Genomic DNA, 24,371 nt, shown 5'->3' on the forward strand with positions numbered 1-24,371 from the left:
CCACAGCTGCCCTGGGGCAGACTGACGGAAGCGTGGCTGCCAATCTGCGCCTACGGCCCCTCCGACCACCACCAATCACTCACACACATTCACACACAGGCAAAGGTGGGTGAAGTGTCTTGCCCAAGGACACAACGACAGTATGCACTCCAAGCGGGATTAGTCAATGTCAGCAGGATATCTATTTGAAAAAACCCCAGGAAAAATAAAAAATTGAGGTATGCACTTTCAGCTCTGAAAGTGTTCTATTCAAATTGAAGGTTGAATAGAAAGTCTCCAATTTGAGTCAATATGAAAGGAAATGACAATTGTGTTGATGGGTGTGCAGTTGACACTGGGAAAATGTCAGGTACGTGGGTTGGATCTGGACTGAAAGTGTGTGACCCAATTGACTTGATTTCATGACGATTACCAGGATGATTCACCAGGCAAAATTGAAAATCAATCTGATCACATTGATATTTTCAGTGTTTATGGATTAATTTCTGCCCATACATATAATAATATTCAGTTGCACTTCAGAAAGGTCTGCCTGTATATTAAGACTCTTAAATGTCACAATCAATAGTATTAGACTCATAGTCATGGGACTTCTCAGCACAGTAACAGACCCTTTGGCTAAACTCTTCCATGCCATCCAAGTTACATAGATATTACATAGAACAGGACAACTTAGGAACAGGCCCTTCGGTCCACAATGTCTGTGCCGAGTGTGATAGCAAGACCGACTTTCATCTTCCTGCATATAATCCATAGCCCTGCATATCCACATGCCTATCTGAAAGCCTCTTAAATGCCACTATCATATGTACCACCTCCACCACCACCAGGTCTGACAGTGCATTCCAGGCACTCGCCACCATCTGAGTAAAAACGAAACCCGCACATCTCACCGACCTCCCAAATTAAAACCCCTCACACTTGCTAGGATTAAACTCCATCTGCCATTTCTCTACCCATTCTTGTAGCCGATCTACAGTATATCCTGCTTTCCTCACAGTCCACGACACCAGTAGTCTTAATATAGGGTGGCACAGTGGCACAGCTGGTAGAGCCGCTGCCTCACTATGCCAGAGACCCAGGTTCAATCCTGACCGCCGGTGCTGTCTGTGTGGAGTTTGCACATTCTCCCAGTGACTACGTGGGTTTCCTCAAGGTGCTCCTGATTCCTCCCACATCCCAAAGTTGTGCAGGTTTGCAGGTTAATTGGCCTCTGTATAATTGCCCCTAGTGTGCAAGGAGTGGATGAGAAAGAGGGATAATATAGAATCAGTCTGAACGGATGATCGATGGTCGGCATGGACATAGTGGGCTGCAGCACCTGTTTCTATGCCTCAACTCTAAAACAAAACTGAAAGGAAAAATCAGAGACCCTGATTATTTGTTGGCATGGGCAAGCTGGGACAAAAGGCCTGTTTCTGTGCTGTATGCCTCTATCACTCTCTGACTCTGTGAACAATTGAACTATAAAGATGGCACAAGTGTTTTTATGTTTGTTTTAATCTACAATAGCTGAAATAATTTCTAATATAAAATCGGAAGCAACCTATTAAAATATAGGCAATACACACCACATTAACATCGTTCTTAATTTTTATGATACCTTTGGAGAAAACTATGATGGTTTGATCTTACCATGTTATGATGAACACTGATTACATTGGCAAAGATGCTGATTAAGTCCTCCAACTCAGAGTTGCTGTTGGCAGTTTCCGCTGTTATCGTTTTTGAGTGCCTCTGTCACTTAGGGACACTTAAAAACTATGACCATTGAATTAAATATTTAAAAGTTGCAAAGTATTAAAATGGAAAAATAATTTAATTAAAATACACAAAACACCCATTAATTGTTAAAAACATCAAGGCAATTTTTTTTTAATGTGTCCTCTTTGGCTTTGTCTTTTCCAATGGTACAGATGCAGCATCTAAATGGTTAGGCTTAGGGTTAGTGTTAGAGTTAGTAATAATAGTATTTCCCAGCTGGATTGAACCCGACTACTGGACTCCATGTCATAAGGTCATAAGTGATAGGAGCAGAATTAGGCCATTAGGCCCATCAATTATACTCTGCCATTCAATTATGGCTGATCTTCAGTATTTCTTCCTCCTAACCCCATTCTCCTGCCTTCCCCCCATAATCCCCAGACACCTGTACTAATACAGAATCTATCTATCTTTGCCTTAAAAATAACTATTGACTTGGACTCCACAGCCTTGTGTGACAAAGAATTCCACAGATTCGCCACCCTCTGATTAAACAAATTCCTCCTCATATACTCCAGTTACAGAAGAAACTATTGACAGAAGACTGTGGAGGCCAAGTCAATTGATATTTTGAATGCGGAGATTGATAGATTCTTAATTAGTACGGGTGTCAGGGGTTATGAGGAGAAGGCAGGATGATGGGGTGGAGAGGGAGAGATAGATCAGCCATGATAAGTTGCAGAGTAGACTGAAAGGGCCACATGGCTTAATTCTACTCCTATCAATTATGAACTTACAAACCTCTGAAATTCTGGATTCCCAAGTTTAGATATGTGTGGAAATCCTGGTCTTCCTGCCCTTTCAGCAGTGTTGATCCATCCGCCTCATCCAGCTGGTAATACCATCTCACACTGCAGATGTTACCTCATTACTGAGCACTTCCAACATTTTGTTACTATAATAGCTAGTTTGAAATATTGTTTTAACTCGCCCAATATGATTACTTAATTCTAATGAATCAAAACTTGCAGAGCTAACAGATTTAGATTATCATACACTGGTTCTTGATAAATTTGGAACTCGGAAATTGACATCTTAGTTTCATTCAGAAGCTTTGTATGAAGTGTTGGGGTAAAAGCCCAATGTTTAATTTATTTTAATACATTGTTGTAAAATGGCTAGATTTACTTGTGTGCAGTTACTTCACAAATTGGGGAAGATCTCCCCATAGGTGCCAAAATGAATTTCCTATTTTACATTTACCTAATGTACAAAATAAAATGTTACTATCCTTTATCTTGCATGGTTATTGTCTCAGAACAAAGATCAGTTTAAGATAGTGATCAACACTACTGGTGTGACAATAGATGAGAGAATGAAAGAGAAAGATAGACACAAAATGCTGGAGTAACTCAGTGGGACAGGCAGCATCTCAGGAGAGAAGAGATGGGTGATGTTTCGGGTTGAGACCCTTCTTCAGACTCCATGGTCTGAAGAAGAGTCTAGGATAAAGTTCAGTTCATCAGTTTTGTGATATTAGGTGATACATAAATGGCCAGGATTCTCTGGGATTTTTTGATTATTTGCTGAAATACTGAAAGTGGATTCTTGAAAACTGAAGAAAAGACATAAATTGCAATAATGTCCCTCATGGGAGTAAAATCTAGCTTGCTTCGAGCCTTTCTTCAAATGCAAAAAGCCTACATAATACAATCCAGTGACAGCAATGAAAAACAGACAAGGCAAAACTTCAGGAAACAAACTGGAAATATAAGGATGGAGTTAAAGGGAAAGAGAGAATAAGAAACGTTAAGAAAGACACCAGAATTAACGGGGCAGAAAGCTCAGGAAGGAATTGGAGAGTAAGGCCAAGTGAAATAGGAATTGATGTGAAAGGTGAGGGGAGTGATGGATTAAAAGTATTATATATGAACGCACGAAGCATAAGAAATAAAGTGGATGAGCTTCAGTTAGAAATTGGCAAGTATGAGGTGGGAATTACAGAGACATGGCTGCATGAGTACCAGGGCTGGGAACTGAATATTCACGGGTATACATCCTATCGAATAGACAGACAGGTGGGCAGAGGGGGTGGGGTAGCTCTGTTGGTGATGAATGAAATGCAGCCCCTTGCAAGGGTTGACATGGAATCAGGAGATGTAGAGTCAGTATGGATAGAACTGAGGAATTGTAAGGGTAAAAATACCCTAATGGGAGTTATCTACAGGCCACCAAACAGTAGCCTGGATATAGGGTGCAAGTTGAATCAAGTTAAAACTGGCATGTCGCAAAGGTAATACTACAGTTGTTATGGGAGATTTCAACATGCAGGTAGACTGGGAAAATCAGGTTGGTACTGGACCCCAAGAAAGGGAGTTTGTGGAGTGCCTCTGTGATGGATTCTTAGAGCAGCTTTTAATGGAACCTACCAGGGAGAAGGCAATTCTGGATTTAGTGTTGTGTAATGAACCGGATTTGATAAAGGGGACTCGAGGTAAAGGAGCCATTAGGAGGTAGTGACCATAATATGGTAAGTTTTAATCTGCAATTTTAGAGGGAGCAGGGAAAATCGGAAGTGTCAGCATTACAGTTGAACAAAGGGGACTATGGAGCCACAAGGGAGGAGCTGGCCAAAGTTGACTGGAATGATTTGAGCAGGGATGACAGTCCAACAACAATGGCAGGTATTTCTGGAAATAATACAGAAGGTGCAGGATCATTTCATTCCAAAGAGGAAGAAAGATTCTAAGGGGAGTAAGGGGCGTCCGTGGCTGACAAGAAAAGTCGTGGACAGTATAAAAATAAAAGAGAAGAAGTATAACATAGCAAAGATGTGCGGGAAGCCAGAGGATTGGGAACATTTTAAAGAGCAACGGATAATAACTAAAAAGGCAATATGGGGACAAAAGATGAGGTATGAAGGTAAGCCAGCCAAGAATATAAAGGTGGATAGTAAAAGCTTCTTTTAGGTATGTGAAGAGGAAAAAATTAGTTAAGGCCAAAGTTGGACCCTTGAAGACTGAAACAAGTGAATTTATTATGGGGAACAAGGAAATGGCAGACGAGTTGAACAGGTACTTTGGATCTGTCTTCACTAAGGAAGACACAAACAATCTCCCAGATGTACCAGTGGCCAGAGGATCTGGGATGATGGAGGATCTGAAGGAAATTCACATTAGGCATGAAATGGTGTTGGGTAGTCTGATAAATCCCCAGGGCCTGATGGTCTGCATCCCAGGGTACTTAAGGAAGTGGCTCTAGAATTTGTGGATGCATTGGTGATCATTTTCCAATGTTCTATAGATTCAGAATCAGTTCCCGTGGATTGAAGTGTAGCTAATGTTATCCCATTTTTAAAAAAAGGGAGGGAGAGAGAAAATAGGGAACTATAGACCTGTTAGCCTGACATCGGTGGTGGGGAAGATGCTGGAGTCAATTATAAATTATGAAATAGCGGCACATTTGGATAGCAGTAACAGGATAGATCAATGTCAGCATGGATTTACAAAGGGGAAATCATGCTCGACTAATCATCTGGAATTTTTTGAGGATGTAACTAAGTAAATGGACAAGGGAGAGCCAGGGGATGTAGTGTCCCTGGACTTTCAGAAAGCCTTTGAGAAGCTCCCACATAGGGGATTTGTGGGCAAAATTAGAGCACATGGTATTGGGGGTAGGGTACTGACATGGATAGAAAATTGGTTGGCAGACAGGAAACAACGAGTAGGGATTAACGGGTCCCTTTATGAATGGCAGGCAGTGACTAGTGCATCATTAATGTACAATATGCATTAATGATTAGATGAAGGATTAAAAGTAACATTAGCAACTTTGCAGATGACACAAAGCTCGGTGCAGTGTGAACTGTGAGGAGGATGCTATGAGGATGCAGGGTTACTTGGACAGGTTGGGTGAGTGGGCAGATGCATGGCAGATGCAGTTTAATGTGGATAAATGTGAGGTTAACCACTTTGATGTCGAAAACAGGAAAGCAGATTATTACCTAAATGGTGTCAAGTTGGGAAAAGGGGAAGTACAATGACACCTGGGTGTCCTTGTTCATCAGTCACTGAAAGTAAGCATGCAGGTACAGCAGGTAGTGAAGAAAGCAAATGGCATGTTGGCCTTCATAACAAGAGGAGTTGAGTTTATGAGCAAAGAGGTCCTTCTGCAGTTGTACAGAGTCCTAGTGAGACCACACCTAGAGTATTGTGTGCAGTTATAGTCTCCAAATTTGAGGAAGGACATTCTTGCTATTGAGGGAGTGCAGCGTAGGTTCTTGAGGTTAATTTCCGGGATGGCGGGACTGCCATATTTTGATAGAATGGAGCGACTGGGCTTGTATACACTGGAATTTAGAAGGATGAGAGGCTATCTGATTGAAACATAGACGATTATTAAGGGATTGGACGCGCTAGAAGCAGGAAACATGTTCCCTGTTGTGGGAGTCCAGGACCAGGGGACACAGTTTATGAATAAGGGATATGCCATTTAGGACGGAGATGAGGAAAAACATTTTCACCCAGAGAGTTGTGAACCTGTGGAATTCTCTGCCTTAGAGGATGGTGGAGGCCAATTCTCTTGATGGTTTCAAGAGAGAGTTAGATGGACCTCTTAAAGATAGCGGAGTCAAGGAATATGGGGAGAAGGCAGAAACGGGATACTGATCGTGGATGATCATCCATGATCACAGTGAATGGCGGTGCTGGCTCGAAGGGTTGAATTACCTACTCCTGCACCCATTGTCTATTGTCCATTGTCTAATCTTAAACTCACACGATGATTGATATGTATTCTCCTCCCCCATCTCAGTCAATATTTGTGAATAACTTAAATCATTCAAATTCCCTCAGGTTACTGAGTCTAAATCCTTTAATTTTCATCAGACATACCGTGGGACAGCTGGTTCTTTCCTTATCCTCCAGGAATCCAATCTGGCAGAGCCTCTTCTCATTGCGCAGCCAATATTCCGCAGAGTCCAATAAACTGTTGCTGCAGAGGACCTGTTGAAAAACAAAAAACAATTTAGCTCCTTGATTCAGTCTGCAGCTTTGTTACATCATCAGCAAGTGCGTTTTATTCCCAGTGTAGTCTGGTTTTTATTTCATTCATTGTAAAAGTGAGAAAATTGTTTTGCATCAAAAGGCACTGCTTGCTTTGTGGGAATTATGACACAAAAGCAATAACAGGTGCAGTTCGGAGAAGGAGACACAAGAAACTGCAAATGCTGGAATCTTTAGTAAAGCACAAAGCGCTGGAAGAACTCAGTGTGTCAGGCACCATCTGTGGAGCCAATGGACAGATGGTGTTTGCATTGTGCCAGCTCTTTTCCAACTCTCTCCCTCCCTAATCAATCCACCCAAAACTCCTCTGTCCATTCCCTCCACAGATGTTCCCTGACCCTGCTGAGTTTCACCAACACTTTGTGTGTTAGCTCAGTTCTGGGGAGGTCAGCATTGGGAACATAATATTTCTGCTACGTGGGATAATGGTAAAGTATTAAAGATTTTAGCATCATTGCTCAAGAAATCCACTGTAGATATAAGTAGATATTAAAAAAGCTTTCAAAAACACCTGGTTCATAGCAAAGTATTAATAAATATTAATAAAATAACATCAAAAGCAATTGAAAAGATTAGTGTTTATTTAACATATACATGCAATGAAAACATTTAGATTAACTTAATTAGATCAGATAATTAAATCAGACTTGCTTTATTTTGCCAGCAGCCAATTTCTCTTTTTTATTTAATGGGACCATAACTCTTGCACCAGATCTAATCTGGGACAGACTCATCAAGTAGATTTTCATCTTTAAACTCTGAGAAATCTGGCCCCGACCAGTTAGACTCCGTGATGTCCATTACTGCAGTGCAGAAATGTCCTGGCTGTCACTCTAGAAGGCCTGATGGCTGTAATTAAGCCCAACATAGAAACATAGAAAATAGGTGCGGGAGAAGGCCATTTGGCCCTTCGAGACAGCACCACCATTCATTGTGATCATGGCTGATCATCCACAATCAATAACCGGTGCCTGCCTTCTCCCCATACCCCTTGATTCCGCTGGCCCCTAGAGCTCTATCTAACAACTCTCTTTTAAATTCATCTAGTGAATTGGCCTCTACTGCCTTCTGTGGCAGAGAATTCCACAAATTCACAACTCTCTGGGTGAAAAAGTTTTTTCTCATCTCAGTTTTTAATGGCCTCCCCTTTATTCTTAGACTGTGGCTCCTGGTTTTGGACTCCCCCGACATTGGAACATTTTTCCTGCATCTAGCTTGTCCAGTCCTTTTATAATTTTATATGTTTCTATAAAATACCCTCTCATCCTTCTAAACTCCAGTGAATACAAGGACAGTCTTTCCAATCTTTCCTCATATGACAGTCCTGCCATCCCGGGGATTAACCTCGTGAACCTATGCTGCACTCACTCATTAGCAAGGATGTCCTTCCTCCAATTAGGAGTCCTGTCCAGAAAACACTCATTTTCCCGGATGAACCCGAGGACATCCAGTTGCCTCTCCAGTGTCCCAAAATGGTCCTTCAGGAGCTGAACCTGGACACATTTTCCACAGTTGTAGCAGCCAGAGGCACCAGCGGTGTCCCTGGCCTCCCACATCACACTGAATCAGATCCCACTCATCACATTGAATCAGCTTACCTGTCATTTCTTCACTGTGTTTCACCCTCTCTAACTTTGGAGTAGTCTCCTCACCTCAGCCTCCTTGCCGAAGACTCTCGAGCCAAAGACTCGCACTTTTCTCACAAGGCACTCGAGTCAAAAACTCTCACTTTTCTCACAAGGGACTTCCCTTGACAAGGCCACTCCCCGACAGGCCGCTCCCCCTAGAGCAAACCTTGCTTATATTAGCTGATAAATTGACTAATTCACTAATTAGTTAATTTACCGATTTGCTAATTTAAATTCCTTAACCAACCCCCGTACTCACTCCTTCACCTGCCGCTCCTCTGCCGACCTTGAAGGTATGTCTAGATTGGGAATGGCCTGGTTGCCTGCGATCAGATCTAAGTGGATCTCAGCAGAAGATCTGCCCCAATGCTTTCCACTGCAGCATTTACAATCCATGCAGTAGTGCACAGCCTGAAAGGGTGTACTCTAAACTAACATGCAGATATTGCTACTGGGGAACTTCTAGATAAACACTTGCCAAAAAATAGGTTTAGGGTGATGTGAAATGAATGGAGGTTTGGAATTCATTCTATAACTAGCGCAGTGCAGGGACCCTCTCTTTTTAAATAAACCAATTTATTTTCTTGCTTCACTTCAGAGACATGAATATGGGTTCATCTTGCAATAGCAGAAAGGTATTTGCCATGTTGTGCTGATTTAAACTGAAGGTAGACACAAAATGCTGGAGTAACTCAGTGGGACAGGCAGCATCTCTGGTGAGAAATACCTGCCATGCTGACAAAGCAAAGAGCTGATGACAACGACTTGCATTTAGCATCCATTTTATACCACCCTGTCATTCAATCCTTTTTGCAGGATCATTTTTGGAGAAATTATAAATATTTTATAGAAGAAAACAACAATTATTGGGGAGCTAGAGTCCTAAAAGGTGAATACAAGTCAATTCTCTTGAGCAAAACAGAAAGAATTTATGCTGCTCATACAGTCACTGAGAAGTCTTGTCAATGTCCATTATGGTGCCTTCCGCTTACATGTCCCTGCAAGCTCAGTACATTCCTCTTATGTTAAATACATTGTATACAATTTATCTATAGCAGCTTGCTAAATTGACATGTGTTCTTGTGGTGTCTATAAAAATGGTAAAGCATGATGATTGCTCTTTTACACACAGTACAGGAATGCAAAAACACCATTTTCAGGAACAAGGGAACAGAACAATTTTGTCAGATGTGATTGAGTGTCTTCAGTTTGGAATTTGCTGCCCGTTTATTGATCAGCACACCCTTTCTTGCATTCCCTCACGAGGAAGATAATTCCAATGCTCAAAATCAACATCCACATGAATGTGATATTAATCTATGAGTTAGATGATATGAGCTTCTTTTCCATATGTCGTATAGCAACAAGTGGAACTAAAATAGATGTTAATGTCCTCCCATGTAACCACGCATTGAATTTACATGTCAAGTATAAATGTTGTGCATTGTAGTAAAATCTTCAACAAGGGAAGCAGTGTCATTAATTCCACATTAGTGAATGCCCATTGTCAAATTGAGCATAATTGTTATTATATTTCTAAACTCTGATAATTCAGCAATGGCACTAATTGGAAACCCAAAATGGGTGACATTTAGCATATATATTCTACAAAATAAATCACATGCAACCAGTACTGTACATAGGAACATATGGAGCAGGAACAGGAAATGACTGAGTAAACTACACCTTCCCACAGCAAAACAGACACTGGAAAAACTCAATGGCTCAAGCAGCATCTGTAGACACTAAAGTTATTAGTCAATGTTTCAGGTGCTATCTCTACACTGGGACTGTAATCTGTATCGTGACTGTAATGCAGTAATCTGGGTTGAATTGCCTGAAGTAGTAGTGGAAGGAAGTTATACAGTAATTTTATAAAAGTGCCATTTTTATATCTTTCTTCAAATTTGTAGGGCTTTTTTTAATAGGGACAGTAACCAACGTCCTTGGTGCTTTTAACTAATTACTTGTCTAATTGAATCATCTTAAGAAACTCATATATGCCTTACAATTCAATCAAAGTTTTTTTTTGCTAAACTAGTTAGATGACTATCAAGGATTCCCTGTTATCCAAGAAGATTCTACATAAATCTGCCAGTGTAATTAGCCTGATGTACTTCCTCCTATCCTCGTTAGCACCAGACTCTACATTGCTTACGGAATTCGCTGGCTCCAAATTTTCATATCGCACGTCCGTTTATTCATCAGTCAAGAGTCAAGATAGTCACAAAAAGCTGGAGTAACTCAGCGGGACAGGCAGCATCTCTGGAGAGAAGGAATGGGTGACGTTTCGGGTCGAGACCCTTCTTCAGGTGTATCAGGTTTGCTACAATCGTATGGGATCATCAGCGAAGAATGGACTGGGATAGTACAATTGGAGGGGGAGCAGGTTATTCAACAACAGAATGTTGGTACTGTATAATCTCATCTTTTGACGGTATTCCAAGTCAAGACTTACAGGCATTTGAACATCAAGAGAGTCAATGAGTATGGTGACAGAGGGGGAAGTGATCAGGGCCGGATTTACGTTTAAGCTAGACAAGCTTAAGCTTAGGGCCTCGAGATCTAGGGGGACCTATGCTTGCTGCACCAAGGTGTGTTAAACTTTTGAGATGGTGGCGTTGTTACAAAACCTACCATCAGTGGTGCTGTGCGATCGTTGGCGTTGTTACAAAATCTACCATCGGTGGCGCTGTGCTTGCGTTTCCGGTGGCTTTGGTGGTGTGGGGGGGAGAGGGGGGGGGGAGGGATTAAAATGCAGGTGAGGTTTATATTCGTTGTGGAGAGGCATTTGCTCCACAGATCCTTGGATCATTGGAAGTGCAGGACAAAGAAAAAGGTATGTAGTTTATTTAACTCTTCCCCCTGCCGACCTTCGCCGCTGCACCTGGGGGCCTATCCACCTCACATCCGCACTGGGGGCCTAGCCACTTCCAATCCGCACTGGGGCCTATCCACCTCGCATCTGCACCTGGCCGACCCACCTCGCACTGGGCCCACCCAACAATGCCGCCGCACCGGGCCCATCCAACATCGCCGCCGGATCGGACCTACCGAACATCGCCGCCGGACCGGGGCTCTCCGAACATGGCCGCCGCACCGCGCCCTACTCACGTCATCCCTCACCGGGCTGGCCGATCCACACCGCCCCACCTACCATCCGCCCACCGGGACCTCCCACGCATCGCTCGCCGACCCCGACTCTACTGCCCGCGGACTCGTACCATCGGGTCCGCCGACCGTCGCCACTCCAGTGCCCTCCAGCAGCCCGCAGCCGTCGTCTTACCTGGAGACTGGGCCTGAAGCCTCCACGCTGCTAATTCCCACTCCCCTGGGTTTGACTGCACTGGGTCCTAGTGCCAGTCTCCCCAACTCTGATAACCTCAGTGGCTGGTCCACTGGGTCTTCCCCATCCCCCTCAAACTATGTGACCCCTGCTCTTCCCCACCCACACTACAGTCCTCATACCCCCCCTACCCCCTGACCACCCCCCCCCCCCCCCATCAGACATCGCCTTGGCCTCAGTTCACTCACCTGCCTTCCTCTGGCCCCAACCCCCATCCCTGCCATGTGTTCACCATCCCCCCTGACCTCCCCTTCTCCGACACCGAACTGTCGGTCCTCAGCAGAGGCGTTAACTTTGTCCCACTCCGTCCCCACCTCAATGAGTTCCGCGCCCACCACGACTTGGAGCTCTTCTACCGTCGCCTCCACCTCACGCGTTCTTCCATGGAAAGGAGTCCTCGCCCCCTATTGATGATCCTTTTTCCCGTCTCCAATGAACCCCCTCCTCGTGGACCCCCCCTCATGGCCATCTTCTGGCTTTAGACCTTTTTATCCAAAACTACCGGCGGGGCATCAACCACCTCAACTCCCCTCCCCTGTCTCACTCCAATCTCTCCCCCCCTGAACGTACAGCTATCAACTCACTCCACAACAACCCAGACTGGGTGATCAAACCCACCGACAAGGGAGGTGCCATGGTTGTCTGATGCGTTGATCTCTACAAAGCTGAGGCCACGCGCCAACTCTCGGACACCTCCTCCTACTTACCTCTGGACCATGGAATGGGGGGTGGGGGGCTCACAAGTGAAATAGCTTAGGGCCTCTCTTCATCTAAATCCAGCCCTGGAAGTGATGTTGAGGCCAAGATTGGATCCACCATCATCTTATAGACTAATTAAGGAGACCCGTGGAACCGACTGACATACTCCCACTCCCAGTCCCACTCCTAATGTTCTTATGAAAGCTGATATAAAGAGAATTGAGCCCACATGGAGACCTATTTAAACATAATTTCATTCAGAGACAGCAGGATTTGAAACCAGAAGGGAAACATGATAATTTTAAGAGGGATTTACGTTCCACTTAAATCAGGTTAGCATCGAGACTACTGGCTGTTTTCTTAAATTAAAATATCGCTCAACTGATTAGTCTACGTAAACAGAAAACCTGCAGGAATCTGTGCTGCACCACTCCAGACTCCTCTCATTATGAGGTCAACAGTGTGTTAAATTTGCGCTTCCAATTAATGGCATGCTAAATTTGTTTCTAATAATAGCTGCAGAAAATGAATCACTGTGCGCGGTTAGAGACAAATATACTAAAGCAGCAGTATTTTCAATCCTGGCCCTGGTTAGCAGTACGTTAAAACCATGAATGCAGGTTGCAGTGTTCAGTTCTCATAAAAAATAAATCTTAATATACTGAATCAATGAGGAGATGCAGTAGACCCTAGAGGTTTTGTGGGCCTGGGAGAGCATGCTGATCTTGGATTGATTGTGAAATCAAAAGTTAACTTTAAGTCAAATCTGCTTGAAAGTAATCTAATTTTCCATGCTCTCTTTAACATTATTGGTAAAAAAAGTGATTACATTGGTTGATTTAACTTTAATGATATTTCCAGTGAGAAAGCATAATAGGTAGGACATATATATAAATAATGGTATTTATATCGCAGGGAACAGACTATATACTGACGTCTACTACAAATCCACTGACTCCCACAGTTACCTTGACTACACCCCCTCCCACCCTGCCTCTTTGTAAGGACGTCATCTTTTACTCTCAATTTCTCCATCTCCGCCACATCTGTTCGCAAGATGTGGATACTGAGGATATCCAAGATGTCATCTTTCTTCAGTAAACGAGGTTTCCCCACAGCTGTTGTGGATGGAGACCTCACTTGTCTCTGCTGTGCCCTCCAGTTCCGCTCTTGTTCCCCTTCCCCCCAGACAGAACAAGGATTCAGTTCCCCTGGCCCTCACCTTCCACTCCACCAGCCTCTGCATACAACACATCATTCTCCGACAGTTCCACCACCGGTCATATCTTCCAGTCTCCTTCAATTTCTGCTTTCCATAGAGGCCACTCTCTCCATAAATCTTTGGTTCATTCATCCCTTCCCACCCAAACCACTTCCTCCCCAAATACTTTCACCTCCAACCACAAGAGGTGAAATATGTGTCCCTACACTTCTTCCCTCACTTCCATCCAGGATCCCAGCAGCCTATCCAGATAAGACAGTAGCTCATGTACTTCTTTTCAAACCTTGTATACTACATTTGGTGTTCCCAAAATGGCCTCCTTTACATCGGCGAGACTAAGCATAGGCCGTTTCACCGACCATTTGTGCTCTGTCCATCAAGGCCTGCTGGATCTTCCAGTTGTTAATCATTTTAATTCCCATTGCCAAACCAACATTTCCATTCTTGGCCTCCTCTATTGCAAGAGTCAGGTGGCACACAAAGTGAAGGAACAACATTTCATATTCTGCTTGGGTGGCTTACAACCCAAAGGTATGAACATTCAATTCTTCAACTACAGTAATAACCTCCGCACCACCTCTTTCTTTCCCATACACCCTACCCCACCCTGGTGCGCTCCTATACCTCCCGCTATCTCCCTGTCACCCAGCTTTTCACCCCTCCTTTTACACTTATTTCCCATCGCTGAGTCCCCCATTTCCCTTAACCACCCTCTTTCCCTTCCCCACTCTCCTCCCCCCACATCTCTCCTTACATTTCACTCCTCCTCTCCTATCTGGCACACTATTGTCTCATTTTCACCTCTTGCCTCTACCACTTACTCCACTCATCTGCTCACCAACCCCCCCCCCCCCCCCCCCCCCACCCCCCTTCCATCACTTTTATCCACCTATCACTTGCCAGGCTTTATCCTGCCCCAACCTCCCTTTTCTATCTGTCTCCATCCTATTCCAATCATTCTGAGGAAGGATCTCAACCTGAAATGTCGCCTGTCCATTCTCTCCACAGATGCTGCCTGACCCGCTGAGTTCTTCCAGCACTTTACCTAAAATTCTGTAATTTCTCTTGTGTCTTGGTATTTATGTTTGCGTTCCTTTCGCCATTTTAGAATGCCGTTCATTCACTTTTCTCCTAACTTAAACTCACCAACCCCCACTGACGTAGAGAACACAAAGTTTTCAGCATGCACTGATAATGTTTATCCAGACAAGCTGACTGCTAAAACACTGCTGGCAGAGGAGGAGGGGCAAAGGGACAGGGTACATTCTGGCTGCAAGTATTTACGGTAGATCAGGCAACCAATAACGTGAAATCCACACCATTATTTCTGAAGGTGGCAACCTTGATACCTTGGAGGAATACAGAATTCCGGGAAAGAATATACAGAAGCTGAAGGGCCTGTCCCACTTGGCTGTCTTTCGCGCACCTTTTACGCGACCTGCTAGCGTGTGGGTAGCGTGTGGGTAGTCCATGGGTAGCGGTGGGTAGCGCGGGACGGGCGCATGGAGTGGCATGGAGGAGTGTGGACTTCGTCCTGCACTAAATCTTCGCGCGCCACCGGCCTGTCGCGTAACTGACGGCCAAAGTGGGACAGGCCCAAGACCCTGGCATGACGCAACGTCTCACCTGCAGAGGCAGGCAAATGATCATCCAACTCAGCCTGCGGTTCATGGCCATTGCGGATCCGGATCCGCCCCCACTTCTACTCCCAGAGTGGGGTCAAGAAAATTGAAGATAGACACAAAATGCAGGAGTAACTCAGCGGGACCGGCAGCATCTCTGGAGAGAAGGAATGGATGACGTTTCAGGTCAAGACCCTTTTTTCAGACTGAAGAAGGGTCTCGACCTGAAACATCATCCATTCCTTCTCTCCAGAGATGCTGTCGGTCCCGCTGAGTTACTCCTGCATTTTGTGTACATCTTCAAATTACGTCACGCGCTCCAGACGGCTATGGGGGCACATGATGACGTGCGCGACTCTCGCGGGACCGTCACTACCGGCCTGTCGCTTAAGTGACGGCCCATGTGGGACAGGCCCTTAACTGGGCGAGTATGAATCCGCAGTCTCAACTCAAAGGCAACGTTTGATCCCTTTCTCTCAGTATCTCCATCTCCACCTCATCTCAATGGTCAATGGTATCTTTGTTGTCACCTGTACCAGGTACAGTGAGATATGTTTTTTGCATACAGCTCAGCAAGACTATCTCCGTACATAAGCACAATCACCCCAGTTCGTACAGTTTACAAACTGCAGCTGTCCCAGGAACCCAGGATTATCTGTTCCCAGGATGAGGCTCAACATTCCAGTTCCATCTGAAATATCCTTCTTTATTTGGGAGATATGGCTTTCACTTTCATGTGGTTGATGAAGCCTTCACCCACACACCCTCCACTTCCCACACTTCCGCTCTCATCCCACCTCCCTCCAGAACAGATATAGAGTTCCCGTGGTCCTCACCTTTCACCACACTTACCTTGCTATACAGCACATCATTCTTCATATTCTCCAGCTGCAACGGGATCCCACCCCACCTCACATCTTCTCTCTCCACCTCTTCCTTCCTTCATCAGGGAACACTGGCTTCATGACTCCCTTGTTCGTTCATCCCTCCCCATCTACCCATCCCGTCCCCAGGTACTTTGCGCTGCAACTGGAGGAGGTGCAACACCTGTCCCTATAACCTCCTCCCTCACCGTCATCCAGAGAGCTAACATAGACCTGCCAGGTGAGGCAGAGATTCAAATGTAACATATCCAACCTCATTTAATGCTTTTGATATGGCCCCCGCTGCATCGGCAAGACCAAGTACAGACCAAGCACCCTGTATGGGTAGCTTTTCACCCACAAACGCCCCTATTCCCTTGATCTGCTTTGCCATGCACCTACGCACTATTCCCTAAGGTCAGCTTTAGCTCCTGGTTGCAAATCATTGCAAACCCTCTTCAGTTCAGTTCAGTTTAGTTTATTGTCATGTGTACCGAGGTACAGTGAAAAGCTTTTGCTGCGTGCTAATCAGTCAGCAGAAAGACAATACATGATTACAATCGTGCCATTTACAGTTTATAGATACATGATGAAGGATTAACGTTTAGTGCAAAGTAAAGCCAGTAAAGTCAGATCAAAGATAGTCCGAGGGTCACCAATGAGGTAGATGAGTTCTTCCAGCACTTTGTGTTTTGCCTAAGATTCTCTCCTCATTCCCACACCAACCTGACTGTCCTTAGCCTCCTCCAATGTCAGGTGAGTCCAATTGCAAACCAAACGAACAGCATCTCAAATTCTGCCTGGGCGTCTTGGCTCAAGACATCTTCTCACTCACCCCCTTCTTTCCCATTTCCCACATAGTTTCATCAGCATATCACCCGCACATTCACGCTCCCCGCCCTGCACTGTTTTCATCTGCTCTGCACCCCTCCATTATCTGGTTCTGTTTATCAGATTCCATGATCTCCCGCTCCTTGTTGTCTCCACGAATCACCTCTCAGTCTCTGTCACTACTTCCATCTTTCCTTCCGCACCTGGCTCCATCTACCCATCTACACCTCCGTACCTGGATCAATCCTATCACTGACCAGCTCCTACCTCGCTCCTCGCCCCTACCTCTTTACACTGACACTGACACTGATCCCCAAGATCTTCTCCCATCTACACTCTCAGTCCAGGTGCAGAGTCGACTGTCCCCTTTGTCCCCTTTGTCCCCTTTGTCCCCACAGATGCTGCCCTCCAGCTTTCAAGAGAGGGTTAGATTTAGCTCTTAGGGTTAAAGGAATCAAAAGATGTGGGGGAAAAAGCAGGAATGGGGTACTGATTTTCGATGGTCAGCCATGATCATATTGAATGACGGTGCTGGCTCGAAGAGCCGAATGGCCTACTCCAGTACCTGTTTTTCTATGTTTCTATGTTTAATTTTTACTCCAGATTTCAGCATCTGCAGTCTCGAGTGTCTCCACTTGATTTCATCGTCTGAGTTTCAGGCATTAGATGACATGTAGGCTGGGAAATGTCAAGGTATTATCTCAGGGGTACATAATAGAGCAAATGGAAATTGGAGGTTTTAATATGGAAGGCAGCCATACAACAATTGGAGTTCATGTTTCCTCACTGGAGTTAGTGCTGGTTGCATTGCAGAAGAGAAGGAGAAGGAAAAGGGTTAGAAAAGGGTGAACGGATACATTATTTCTTAAACACCAAGAAGAAAAAGCATCTGCTTCCCGAGGAGTCGATGAATCGAAAAAGAAGCATTGTGCCCTCATCTTGGATGTTATGACAGAAGCAGTTTAACAACCTAACCAGGTCAGGAACAATAAGTTCATCGGCTGATTCCACCACATCCTGTGCTTTATCTTCCTCCTTGCTTTTCAGTCTGTTTCAGCCCTAGATTTGCACGTCACATTCACTCATTGATTTCCACCTCACATATACCCACAATCATACACTGGTATCAATAGCAGCTGTGAATAGACACAAAATACTGGAGTAACTCAGAGCTAGAGGCAGCATCTCTGGAGAGAAGGAATGGGTGATGTTTCAGGTTGAGACCCTTCTTCAGACCAATTGCTTCTCTCCAGAGATGCTACCTGGCCCGCTGAGTTACTTCAGCATTTTGTATTTAAAAAGGCACCTGGAGTTCCTTCCATCACATCAAAAGCAGCTGTACTGGGCTAAGGGCCAGAGGCCTCTCCAGTCACTGCTCAGCTGCACGCCGATGTTGAATTGTGTGTGGCTTTGACTGAGAAGGAGAATTGTCGAGATCCCCAGAATAGCCAGGAACATGTAAACATACCATACATACTCTCTGAAGTATAGAAAGGAGAGAGTAGTCAGGTTTGACTGTTAATGAATTCCTGGTGCAGGGAACTGTGCAATTGTCTGTCATGGAAAGTTTACCCCCAAGAATATTTGAGATTATCATCCATCATTCATGCTGCACATTTCATGTACTGTTGGCTGAGTGTGTGCAAAATGGATAATTTTACTTCGGAGTCACGTGAGTGACTACGTGAAGAACCCGCTCAGTGCGCAGGCGCGGCATTACGCCAGCAGTGCAACAGCGGCCGCAACGGGAGTTAGGCTGTCCCGTTACAGGATGAACCGGACCGTCAGGTGAGTACCCTGAGGTCGGGTTTTCTTTTACAGGTGAGCCTTTTTTCTGCTTGTGTTTTTTATGTAAGTTCTTGTGCGTCAATGACATGCTGGAAAGTGTGGGCTGCATGCAAAGCCCTGGGCATGGAAATCACCAAGTAGTTCAAAGTACAGATCCATCAGCCATGTTCAGCGGCGCAGCGGTAGAGTTGCTGCCTGACAGCGCTTGCAGTGCCGGAGGCCTGGGTTCTGTCTGTACGGAGTTTGTACGTCCACCCCTTGACCTGCGTGGGTTTTCCCCGAGATCTTCGGTTTTCTCCCACACTCCAAAGATATACAGGTTTGTAAGGTTAACACGCTTGGTACAAATGTAAATTGTCCCTGGTGTGTGTAGGATAGCGTTAATGTGCGGGGATGGCTGGATGGTGCGGACTCGATGGGCTGAAGGGCCTGTTTCTGCGCTGCATCTCTAAACTAAACAAAATCAAACCAAAATGTTTGCCTGTGTCCCCTTGCACTATTATACATGCAAAGTAAGGGCAGTTAAACGCTGCATGAAACCAATGTAATTTGTTGAAGTAAGTTCTACCTCATTAATTCCCAAACACACAAAACCTCCATCAAAGTTATCAACATGATTCGATTCTATACTGTCAGATTGTCTCGGCTCCAGACTTTGTCCAACTTGATTCAGGAAGGAATACATGAGTTGAACATCAGTGAGGAGATTACTGTCGCTGAATAGTATAGTGGATGGCCTCGGGTAGAATCCTGCTTCTTTTTAATAAAAGCACTTTGATTCCTTTTTGCTATCTGACATCCTGTATATATTTTCTTTCATTTCAACCGATTAAATAAAAACTAGTATTAGTGTTTTCGGCTGGTATGAGCCTTTATATCATTTAACATTGCCGACTTATTGCTGTTGCCACCTGCATTGGAGCTGCTCAATTTTTAATACAAGGCAGATAATGGATACCTTGGAAGAAGTTACTGACTGGAACTTCTCCAAAGGGATTAGATGAATAATGAGAATAATAAAAGATACATTGGAGTATGTTAAAGACTGGATTTTAATGGAAGAGATCATATGTAGGCGAGAGGGAGCTGCATTCTATAATTTAATTGAAGATGCCAATGACATAAAACATAAAAGAGATTTCATTATTCCAATTAAATTTTTTTATGGTACTTTTTAAATGCTGTTTTATTCAGTTTGAATTGCGGTTCTGTGCTTGACAGCTGATTACTGGTATATTTTGGCAATGATATATGGTGATCCTCACACCGAATAACTGGTCTAATATCAAGAAATAGCTTTCAGACCATTGGCAGAAAGTTCTTTGTCCAGTTATTACCTGTGAGCTGTCAGATTCCATGCTTTATTTTCTGGAGTTGTGTAATTGCCAATTACAAGTCGCACACAGAGCATATTATGCATTAAATCAGAGAGATACGGCTCGGAAACAGGGCTTTCAGACTAACTCATCCATGCCGACCAAGATGTCTATTTAAGTTATCATCTGCCTGCGTTTGACCATTAAGGTGGTGAAATTACTGACCTTTTTACATGCAGTGATGGAGGTTTCTGCAGTAACTGTGGGTCTCTCAGCACAGCCTGCTGTGGTTTCACTTTGCTCAGAGAATTGATGCATCTGTGATGCTTCAAAGTTACTGCAATAGAAAACAAAAAATTGACATTAAGTAAGACATTCACACACACACACCAGAGGGGTACTTGCTCATTGAAAACTCTGCAGGAAGCATTGGTCTTTCTTTAACTTTGCCTATAACTCCAACCCACTGATCATTGCAGGTATAAATGAAGCATTGGCATTGCTCATAGTACCCTAACTTTTGACTCAAGCACCATTCCAGAACAGAACCATTTGAGTTAAAACTTCATCCCGATTCCTTTCGATAGCATAAATATCCATTGCACAGATCTTAGTGCACAGTTAACAGCAGAAGGATGTCTGAACATTGGGTCTTCAGTTAAGGGGAAAATATTGTTTGCTCTTTCTCTTACCGTCATCTTATTTCAGTCTCGGTGAGGAGTGGGGGATGTGGTGGAGAGACAGTAGGACTTTAACAATTACAACTGACAGCAGATGCCCAGAGTGCTGTGAGGTCTGCTCCTGGAACTCCTCAACATATGGCTACCTTTCAACAGGTGCTGACTGGCGCTTTAAAAACAAAATGCAAAGGAAGCACAACTTCCCAGCTTCAACATCACTGAGTTGTGAGCTTGTCGCTCACACAAAGAATACATCCATTGACATTCCCCATCACTGCAGGTTCACTGCAAAGGGTAAAAGAAAACAGAAGCAAACTAATTGACTTCATTTCAAATTTATTTTCAAAATATAGGATACTATTTCAGCTTATTGAGCTGATAACAGCTCAGAGAGAAAACCTATTTTCCCGCTAATTTTCCCTTCAACCTATTCACCCCATTCTCACTAAGTCTAGTGTGGAGGGAGTCAGATGGAGGCCGGTGAGCACCGGCTGTGGGAGGCTGTGCACTGTCTCGATGGGGGAATGGGCCGCTGGAGGCCCTGCAACAGCCTGGAGCTCGGCTGGACCGGAGGCTGCTCCAAGAGGCCGAGCATGTGGACCGCATGTGGCACACAGTAGTGGGGCAGTGGCGGAGGACACCATGGCTACGCTTGGCCAGGCCGACCCAGCAACGTCGCCATGACAACGGGCCTCATGGCCAGATCAAGAACCCTGCACTTACAACAACTGAGACTTGATAATGGAGCCAAACCGGCGACTCTGTATACTGGCTCAGTGTACTACTGCTATACACTTGTACAGTATCTGAGATGCTTGTCTAAGGTGTGTCTAAGTGCTTATATATAGTGATACTTGTACTGAACTGTATACAAAATGAATTTCACTGTACCTCCGTACATGGGACAAATAAAGTACCATACCAAGTCTCCCAGATTCCACCATTTACTGCTCAACACAGATGATTTACAGGCCAGATTTGGTGTGGAGGAAACAGGAAATGTCTGCCGATAGCACACAGCACCTGTGGCCAGGATCGAACCTGGGTTAATGAAGCTGCAACTCCTGCACAACTGTACCATCCTTCCTCCAACTTGACTCACAAAGTCTACATTCATTCATGATGTCTCTCCACATCCATTGCCTATTTTCAGTTGCTCTCTCTCACTGACTTGCTATTCTTCCCTCCTCACACTCTACTGTCAGATTAGTGTTTCTCTCTTAGGTTGTGGTGTTTGTGAATATTTATCTCTATGTGCAAGCTGGTTTTGATCCATTTTATTTTCTTGGATCTTTTCAATAATGGAACTGGTCATCTGTATAGATAGAATTATTACAAATCTGTTCACTTTAGATAAGAACAGATCTGAAAATTATAATCACAGCGTTAACCTGTACCTTGTTCACACACTAAAATGGAATAACTAATTTATTAGTAGTGCAATTTCCTTTCTCATTCAGTCTGTAAAATATCAATCAAATTTATTTTCCTTTCTATTCTACGGTGCTTGAATTATCATGTTAGGATTTAGCATCAGTGCAAAGTATTCTAATTGACCATTGACTTCCTATTTCATCCAATATGCTTTACTTTTAATGGGCTAGAAGCATAGATTCATTCACACTGTGAGGGGTTGCTACCTTACAGTACCAGAGACCAAGATTCAATCCTGACTACGGGTGCTGTCTGTACGGTGTTTGTCTGTTTTCCCCGTGACCTGCGTGGGTTTTCTCTGGGTGTCTCATTTACCTCCCACATTCCAAAGACGTGCAGGTTTGTAGGTTAATTGTCTCTGGAAGAAACATTATCCCCAGTGTGTAAGATGGTGCTAGTGTACGGGGATCGCTGGTCAATATGGACTCGGTGGGCCGATGGGGCTGTTTCCACACTGTATCTCTAAACTAAACTAATCGATAAGATACAATTGAACTTTATTTATCCCAGGAGCGAAATTGATCTGCCAACAGACAAAACACAAAATACATGAAACATGAAATTAAAGTGACGAGTGGAAAGGATTGGGGATGTGTAAAGATTTGGGGAGGGCAGTCAGTCTACCCCATGACAGAAGAGGGAGGAGTTTACAGTTTGATAGCCACAGGGAAGAAGGATCTCCTGTGGCATTCTGTACTGCATCTTGGTGGAACCAGTCTGTTGCCGAAGGTTGACTAGTGTGCCATGGAGGGGATGAGCTCTATTGTCCAAGATGCACCGCAGTTCGTGGAGCATCCTCCCTTCCAAAAACAGCTCCCATGAATCTAACATCTGCTCTTAACCTGAAGTGTTGACTGCACATTTGCCTCTCCGCTCCACAAACACATGAGTTTACGCTGTATGTTTCAGTTTCCTCACACATTCTGAAGAGGTGCTGGCGGGTTAAATTACCCCTTTGTATCAGGTAATAGTGAGAGGAATCATGGCAGAGTTGATGAGTATGAGAGAGAATGAAATCAGGAAACTCAGAAATAAGATGGAATGGGCCAAAAGGAACTAGCATGGACCTGATGGGCCAAATGGATCCTTGTGCATCATGCCGAGCTTATACAAGAACACACGTGTACAATAGACTAGGAGCAGATGTAGGGATAGCCCATGTTCTGCCAGACAATAAGGTAGTGGCTGATCTGCCCCTTTACTGTTTTACTGCCCCTAAGACTTTTGTCTCCATCACAGTGAGGAGATGCTGGGTGGACTCACTGTGGTGGATGTTAATATGTGTTTATTGTTGTTTTTTTATTGTATTGTATTGTATGTTTGACTGCTGCAATTTCGTTCAGACTTCGGTCTGAATGACAATAAAGGCTATCTAATCTAATATAATCTAATTGTGCCAGTTCCCCACAAACTTAAATTCATCAACCCTTCAAAAATATATTTTAGTTTAGTTTAGTTTAGTTTAGAGATACAGCGTGCAAACAGGCCCTTAGGCCCACCAAGTCTAGGCCGACAAAGCTATCGTGCACACACTAGGGACAATTTACAATGTTACCGAAACCGATTAACCTACAAACCAGAGATCACTGAGAAAACCCACACAGGTCACGGGGAGAACACACAAACTCCATACAGGCAGCACCCGTGATCAGGATCGAACACGGGTCTCTGGCACTGTTAGGCAGCAACTCTACAGCTAAACCACTGAGCCAGTGTTCAATGTCATGTCATCAATGATCTTCTGAGTTTAATACAGACCCATTTGCGCAAAACAACAGGTGTGGTTTGCTCGGCTGAAACTGAACCTGCGTAATGAAGATTTGACACAAGAAGCTACGGTGACAGCTCCAGCTCATTCATGCATGCTGAAGTGAATATATTGCCTGCAATTTGTGTACAATTAACGAGAACTAACCTGGTTGTTGCTGATCTGGAATGTAAATGGAATCATCACAGATCAGTTAAAGTGAAATAGAACATTACTTGAATGGCAACTTGTCTTTACCATGTACACATACTAATCCATGACCTTTAGCTATCTGGGTCTTAATTGTTGGCACATTATATTTAATCAAACTATTGCCAAATGTCACTTGAAGACAGCAGCAGAATATAGCTGCATAATCATTTGTGAGTAAGTGCAGATTTTGTATAAGTGCTGTGATTCTGTTTAGC

The 24,371-nt window shown here is 44.2% G+C and overlaps 1 protein-coding gene across 1 annotated transcript in view; it reads right to left on the reverse strand.

Annotated features, from left to right (window-relative positions):
- The window catches only part of LOC116980011 (SPHK1 interactor, AKAP domain containing), a 132,313-nt gene extending 111,903 nt beyond the window's left edge, over window positions 1–20,410 (reverse strand). Inside the window, exons 1-2 of the mRNA XM_033032069.1 lie at window positions 20,308–20,410; window positions 6,597–6,707 (exon numbers count right to left, since the gene is read on the reverse strand). Of these exons, the coding sequence (XP_032887960.1) occupies window positions 6,597–6,707; window positions 20,308–20,400 (204 nt within the window). The 5' untranslated portion in view covers window positions 20,401–20,410. The remainder of the gene's footprint in view (window positions 1–6,596; window positions 6,708–20,307) is intronic.
- Window positions 20,411–24,371: the final 3,961 nt, after the last annotated feature.

The sequence above is a fragment of the Amblyraja radiata genome, chromosome 13 (assembly GCF_010909765.2).
Source record: "Amblyraja radiata isolate CabotCenter1 chromosome 13, sAmbRad1.1.pri, whole genome shotgun sequence".
In the NCBI taxonomy this organism is placed as follows: Eukaryota; Metazoa; Chordata; class Chondrichthyes; order Rajiformes; family Rajidae; genus Amblyraja; species Amblyraja radiata.